This window comes from Gossypium hirsutum, chromosome D06 (genome assembly GCF_007990345.1).
Source record: "Gossypium hirsutum isolate 1008001.06 chromosome D06, Gossypium_hirsutum_v2.1, whole genome shotgun sequence".
Classification (NCBI taxonomy): domain Eukaryota; kingdom Viridiplantae; phylum Streptophyta; class Magnoliopsida; order Malvales; family Malvaceae; genus Gossypium; species Gossypium hirsutum.
This window is the reverse complement of record NC_053442.1, coordinates 60,782,193-60,789,723: the sequence shown is the minus strand read 5'-3', so window position 1 is coordinate 60,789,723 and position 7,531 is coordinate 60,782,193. Positions and strand designations below refer to the sequence as shown.

At 32.0% G+C, this 7,531-nt stretch overlaps 1 protein-coding gene across 1 annotated transcript; it reads left to right on the top strand.

The window, feature by feature from the left end:
* Window positions 1-339: 339 nt before the first annotated feature.
* LOC107900475 (caffeoylshikimate esterase) lies at window positions 340-4,337 on the top strand. The gene is made up of 8 exons (XM_016826086.2): window positions 340-543; window positions 628-660; window positions 740-866; window positions 947-1,093; window positions 2,131-2,261; window positions 3,125-3,262; window positions 3,765-3,863; window positions 3,945-4,337. The coding sequence occupies exons 1-8, from the start codon at window positions 541-543 to the stop codon at window positions 4,227-4,229; spliced, it is 963 nt and encodes a 320-aa protein (XP_016681575.1). The 5' UTR covers window positions 340-540; the 3' UTR covers window positions 4,230-4,337.
* Window positions 4,338-7,531: the final 3,194 nt, after the last annotated feature.

Below are 7,531 nucleotides of genomic sequence, written 5' to 3'. Positions count from 1 at the left end.
AGTTGATTGACAATTTTTATCAAATCAACTTTAAAACCCGAATTAAATCGCATCCATTGGACTATATTTCACAAATTAAACAAATTCACAAGTAACACTAAATTTATTCTATTAAAAAAACCATGAAAAAAATCAAAACATAATAATATTGAGCAGTTAACTTTCATCAAATCAACCCTAAAACTTGAATTAAACACTTAAAAGTTAACACAATCACCTTTGGATACCAAAATATATAATTTCTGTCAAATACAAATGCCAGGTTGAACCAAAAAACAACACGAGTACCACATTAAAAAATGTCAGGGTATAAAATGATAATTTATTCATAACATAAACAAACACAAATACATATGAATTGTAATATTTAATTAATTTAATTTATTCAGGCAACTCTCCACGATTGCCAAACCCCATCTCCATCTATCTATCTATCTATATATAATAGCAACTCTTTAACCTTCTTGCATATCCTTCATCACATCTTTCTGGGAACGAAGAGAGTCAGAAGCCATATAAACACAAGGGAAAAAAGAAAACATGGTTTGTTCTGATTATATTTTAGGTTTAAACATCAGTTTTATTGTTAATATTCTCTATTATCTAATTAAGTATTTATGTTTTTAGGAGCTTGACAATGGAAGTGTTCAATATGATGAGGTTGGTCTATTGGATTCTCAGTTTGAAAACTTGTTATAATATTATCAGTTTCTGATTTGTTAAGCAATAATTTTTTCAGGAATATATCTTGAATTCTCGAGGTTTAAAGCTATTTACATGCAAATGGATTCCAGTGAATGAAGAACCCAAAGGTTTAATCTTCATCTGCCATGGTTATGCCCTGGAGTGCAGCATCACCATGAGCTGTAAGTATATAATACGAGTATTTGAAGAAAAATGAAGAATGGAAATTTGTGATGAATATGATTGTTGTTGTTGAATTCAGCTGCAGCAAATCGGTTGGTGAAAGCAGGATTTGCAGTTTATGGAATAGATTATGAAGGGCATGGGAAGTCATCTGGTTTGCAAGGCTATATCTCAAGTTTTAACAATGTTGTTGATGATTGCTCCAATTTTTTCACTCGAATATGTGGTAAATCTTTCACCTTCTCAATTCTTTTTGTTATAATAAACGTGGATCACAAATAAATAAGACACAAATTTTAAGTGAAAATTTTTTCGAGAGAAAATAACGAACAGAGGAAAAGAAATTCACTAAGGTTGAAAAACAAATAATACAAGAAGAGTTTCAACTACATCTATTTAAGATTGAAAAACCCTGTTCTAATTAAAGTCAAATAGTGAAGTATAGTTCTATACGGACTCAACTTATGTGGTATGATCCGTACCATGGGGGCTTCACCCTGCACCCTCGATTGCAATCCCAGTTCAGTTTTGTACTTAATAAAAATCTATGGGGGCGGAAAAATGACGGGATTCGAGTCACACAATTTAACAAGATTTGTACCTTACAGATTATTTTTAAGTGTAATTGCATGATTTAGGGTTGAAATCTTTAAACCATTAACCTTTCAATGTTAAGCTTATATGTGGTGTAGAGATGCTCATGGGCCGGGCCGGGCCCAGAAAAAAATTTCAGTCCGGGTCCTAGGCCTGGGCCCGGCCCGAAATATGGGCCTAGAATTTTGCCCAGGCCCAGCTCGGGAAAAAAATCATAAGCCCGCGCCCGGCCCGACTCAGTTTTTTAAATAAATACCAAAAAATTATTTTAAAAATTAAAACAAAAATTTTAAAAAAGTATTTTAAAAATATTTTAAAATTAAAAAATTTAAAAGTATTTTAAAAATATTTTAAAATTAAAAAAATTTAAAAATAAAAATATTTATTATATTCGGGCCGGGCCCGGGCCAAAAAGTGATGCCCGAGGCCCGGCCCGTTTTTTAATCGGGCTTCTTTTTTTTGCCCAAGCCCATATTTCGGGTCTATATTTTTACCCAAACCCTCCAATATTTCGGGCGGGCCGTCGGGCCGGGCCGCCTGACCCATGAGCACCTCTAATGTGGTGATAATTATTCAACTTAATTATTACTTTCTAAACAAGAGTTTTGCAGTTTTGGATTAATGTTTTCATTTTTAATTGTAATTTGCATGATTAAACACTGGGTTTAGAGAAAAAAGAGAACAAAAGGAAGATGAGAATTTTGCTAGGGGAATCACTGGGAGGAGCAGTGTTGTTGATGATACACAGGAAAATGCCAGACTATTGGGATGGGGCAGTCCTTGCTGCCCCCATGTGTAAGGTAATTTTACTCTTTATTTATTTTTTTATTTTTGAATCCTTTACCAAATCATGACCTTTTTTTCATTTTGGTCCTATTAAAACATCCTTTTTAACGTGTTCCCACGTTTTTCTAATTAATTATTTCCTTAAAAAAAACTTAATTTTGTCATATAATAAATGGTGCCCGTTGTAGGGTCTTGATTAGACTGTGGTCCAAAGTTTTTGGGCAGCCGAATTTCATTTTTCGATACATCGATCTACAATTATGTGTGTATCATATCTCATATTTTTAAAATGTAAATAATATAAATATAAATATATTAAAATTTAGAATTTGTTCTATCATATGTAAATTTTAGCCCATAATTTATTTTTATTGCATTTATATTATTTTTTGTGTTTTTATTGTTAATCTAATTCACATTATTTAAATAACTCATAAATTTTTTGTGGGTATCATATATTAATGAATGGGATTAATTGTACTTGTCTAGATTAAATTTGGCAGTAGGTGTAATTTTGCATAATTTATTAGAGTGATTCAATTTGTATTTTAAATTCAAGATATAGATTTTTTTGATGCGATAATTTTAAAAAATTTATCGTAAACAAATAATAAAATTGAGACATTCAGTGGCGGAACCAGCGGCTGACAGGGCCCTGGCCTCCTCTAAAATGAAAAATTTTTCATTTAGGTCCTTTATAATTTATAAAATTTTAAATTAGTAATGATAAAATTGCACTTTGATCCCTCCCAAAAATGATAAAAATTTGATTTAATCCTTTAAAAAATATAAAAATATAGACTATTAAAATAGTGAAATCATATTTTTATTATCGTAAAAAAATAAATATTAATTAACAAAATTTTTGTATTCACAGATTGCAGATAAAATGAAGCCACATCCTTTAGTGACAAGTGTTTTGAAAAAGCTTTGCAATTTTATTCCAACTTGGAGAATGATTCCAGGTCCAGATGTCATTGATACTGGTTGCAAAATGCCTGAGATAAGGGCACAGGTATTTACTAACGCTTTCCGAGCCAATATATATAGACACAACTCAGTTTTACCGAGGCTTTGAGTTTGGTATCCGCATATGTAAAGCAATAATCATGTCTGGTATACTGATGGAGGATATCGTCACTAAAGCTAGATGGGGTTAATATAATTATACGTTTAATTATATTTTTTAAAAATAGGATTCTAGATTTTACGAATAAGTGTTCGTTGCACTCTCAAGAAGAGAACTCAAATTCAACTCCTAAAGATAGTGTTGATGGCAAGAGCAGCTATGAACCCAAAAGGATTTATCTTTATGAACCGTAAAATGAACATAAAAAGCATCTTAATTATACTAATATATATATATATATATGATATAGATGATGTGAAATTAACTATCACACAACACTTTGTGATAGCATTAGTGACAGCTTGTATAGGTACATTTTCGTCAGTATAGGTCTTACTGAGAATGGTTTAAATATTTTATATTGTTTGCTAAAGTTAATTAATTCCAGATTAGAGGAAATCCATATTGCTACAAAGGTCGTCCTCGTTTAAATACAGGCCTGGAACTTCTAAAGATGAGCATTGAGGTTGAACAAAGGCTTAATGAGGTATTAATAAATTTTTTTATATAGATTTAACTTTTAATTCAATTTTATTGAACAAAATATATGACAGTTTCTTAATTCCAGGTTTCATTACCATTTATAATTCTTCAAGGAGAAGATGATAAAGTAACAGATAAAGCTGTAAGCCAACAACTATACGATGTGGCATCAATTTCAGACAAGACATTGAAGCTATATCCTGGAATGTGGCATGGCTTGTTATATGGTGAAACACCAGAGAACACCGAAATTGTGTTTTCAGACATTACCGACTGGTTAAACCAAAGGTTTGAATTAAGAAATTCAAGGTTAGAGAGGGAATTGAAGCATCAAAATGATGAGATTTTTATTTCCAAAGACTTTTTCTAAGCACACTCAAAACCTATCGTATATCTAAATAGTAGATATCAATGTAATAATGGCATCCAATTTATCACAATTATAATATAATAAATGCAATTGCAACCATTATAATTATCTGTATCACAATTATAATATAATAAATGAAAATTTGGTGCTCAAAAGATGTTCATTTGTAGAACCTATTCATACTCGAAATTTTGGGAAGTAAGTGGTGAGTCTTTATTTGGGCAGTTTCTTTTAAACGTAATGTGTGTTTTTGATGTGGGAATGTTCTTATTATGTATGTGAGTATTAACCCATTAATTTTATAACACTAAAATATTTTTAGAATCGAACTTCTACCTGGCCCAGCCCATATACACCTCTACTTATTTATTTTCTAAATAAAAAAAATCTTATTTATTCTAACATTGTTTGGAATGTATATTCCATTGAAGCTTTAAAAAAAAAGAAAGAAAAGAAAAGGCAACAATGCATATTCCATAAAATAGGACAATCTTCTTCTTGGGAAGCTTGTTTTGTCTGGTTGTTTTTGTCACGTTTCTTATCTTTAGATATGACTTTTTTTTTCATATGATATTGAAAATATTAATTTAAATATGATACTGATATATTAAATGATATGAATTATTAATATGTTAAAATTTATAAATATATAACTTTGAATAAGAATATGGTATGAAACCATTACATTGATACAAACATATGAATTATTAGGTTTAGTTATAATTTAATTAAATTTTTGTTTGTACATAAGTATTAATCTCTCAGATTTTAAATTAATTTTTGTAATTGAATTCTAAAAGTATTAATATTATATTAATCAAATCTTTTCATTAGTATAATTATTGATTTAGACATTAAATATTAATTTGTATTTGAACTTATTTGGAGGTTTTTTTTTGACAATTTTCTAATTGGAGAATCTTGTTTAATATAATTGAACCTTTGGGCCATGTACTTGATTTTCAGGCCCATTTTAATTATTGAAGTTTTTGTGTTTTTGAGTATTTTAATTATTAAAATCTTATATATATATTGTTTTATTATTAAAAAATCAATCAAACATTTATTATTTGATGTAATTACTGTTTACTTAATAAAAGAAATTTAGAAAAATCGTAAAAGAAAAAAAAATGAAAAAGCAAACACTACTATTGTAGCAATGCACTATTTAGGTGTCTGCAACACTTTTCTGTGTCGCGACTTAGTTTTGTAGGGTTGTGATAGAGTACGATACTAGAGGTCACCTTCTTAGGGTGGGTTTGGATGGGCGATTGGGTGCGGTGCGGTGCGTTTAGCTTACTTTTTGTCTCACGCTACAGTATTGCTACAATGTCTAATCTCACCGCCACCGCTGTTTTTACACTAACCGCAAGTAAACACACCGCCCATCCAAACTCACCCTTATAAGATCATGGCAAGGTAAAGAGTTTAAGGGGAGAGTGTATTTAGAAAAGAAGGAAAGTCCCAAATTTAAACGTTTTAATGCCTTTTGGCATTTTGGCTCAAAAAAATGTCTCTTAGTATTCGATTAAAAACAATGTTTTTCAATATTCTTTTAAAAAAATGTTACATGGTAGTATTCCTATTAAATCACTTTTACATTTTATAGGGGTGGACAATCAACAATTGTTAGACTATTTCATTAGATAAGGTATTCTTTATAGGGTTGCGCCAACGACCCCAAGTCGAACGTCGGTAAGTGTAATTGGATCACTTTTGTAACCCTTTTTCTTTGTAAATTCTTTTCAAAATAATAAAGTCTTTTTCCTTCTAAAGGAAGGAGAGGTAGATCAGGTGTATTTTCTATGCCTTATGGGATTGCAATGTGGCTAGAGATTAATTTGTGGCTTGCTTATCTTTAAATAGACTATTGAGATTCTTGGTTGATTTGAGTGGAAGCTTTTATCAAAGTGTCGCATGGGTTAACAAATGAGAGAACAACGTTCAGTTCATGACATGTGGTATTAGAGTCAAGTTGCATTGTCCTTAGTTGAGCATATTCAATGATGGTTGCTACTTAAGGTGGTGAGTCAGAGGACCACACTAGAATTGAAGAACTTGAGGCTACAGTGGTTGCTTTAAAAGCACATATGGTCATGAGTGACTAGATGAGGGAAATTAAGATAGCCTAAAAATAGCTATCTAATGCTGTGAATAGCTTGGGTGATGAGAAAAGGGATGGCATTGGCATTATTAAACATAGGACTGAGGAAGTGATAAGCAACCTATGTGATGAGGCAAAGGATGTTACAAGCGTCACTAAATAGGGACTTGAGGAGCTCGAGGCTCAAGTGAATGTGCTTCAAATGGCTGTGAGACGAATGAGTTATTGCACAATAGACAAAGGTAAGCGCGCCAAGGTGCCAGAACTGTGACACTATAAAGGAGCAAGGGATGACAAAGAACTCAAAATTTTCTTGTTCAGTATGGAGCGATATTTCAAGGTTGTGTACACTAACTAAGACGTGGTCATGGCCGTAATGTATCTTGCGGGTGCTGCAAAGTTGTGGTGGTGTTCAAAATTTGTAAATGATGAACGCCCTATCAAAACTTGAAGCAATCTAAAGTAAGAGTTAAAGAGTTAATTCTTTACACAATGAGACGGAAGCTTAGGGAAATAGCTAAGACAAGAACAATTCGAGTGTTTGTGAGCAGTTTCTCCACCCTAATGATAGACTTTAGGAACATGTTAGGAAAGGATAAAATGTTCTACTTTCTTGAGGGGCTCAAGCCTTGGGTTAGGATAAAACTGCAAAGTTAAAATGTACAAGATGTGGCCACAACTATGGCTCTATTGAATCCGTAAAATGCCCCCATTTAGTGGCAGTGGCTCAAATCATGGTAATGAGGGAAATGATAAGGACCACCCAACAAAATTCTCATACAACATCAACCCGCATCTACCATACCTCTCTGTCTATAGAATATTACTTCCTTTAAAACCACCAAAATTTTTAGCCACAATGGCTAACCGTTGGACTTAAAGCTAATTAAATTGAACCCTATTTCGAGGGATGAATGCAATCCAAAGAATAAACCTATTTTGAAATTGAGGTTCTCTACCATTGCGACACGAGAGATAGTTAACTCCTAGTGTCACCATACCACGAATTAGAGTCGCGACATGACTGTTGGGTTTCGCGAAAAACTCATTTTTCTGTCGTGACCCGGCCCGAAAACCCTCTATTTTAATTTTTTTTAAAGCCCCTTTAACCCCTATTTCTTCAATCTTTCAATTTTCAAACCAAAAAGCAATTTCCCCTTCTCTTTTCTTTCAATATTGGGCTAGAACTATTGATTTT

Bases quoted from the DNA above. Each gene is read 5' to 3' on its own strand.
- LOC107900475 (XM_016826086.2), top strand. The intron at 1,094-2,130 runs GTAAATCTTTCA...CACTGGGTTTAG, and splicing joins TTTTTTCACTCGAATATGTG to AGAAAAAAGAGAACAAAAGG. The intron at 3,263-3,764 runs GTATTTACTAAC...AATTAATTCCAG, and splicing joins TGCCTGAGATAAGGGCACAG to ATTAGAGGAAATCCATATTG.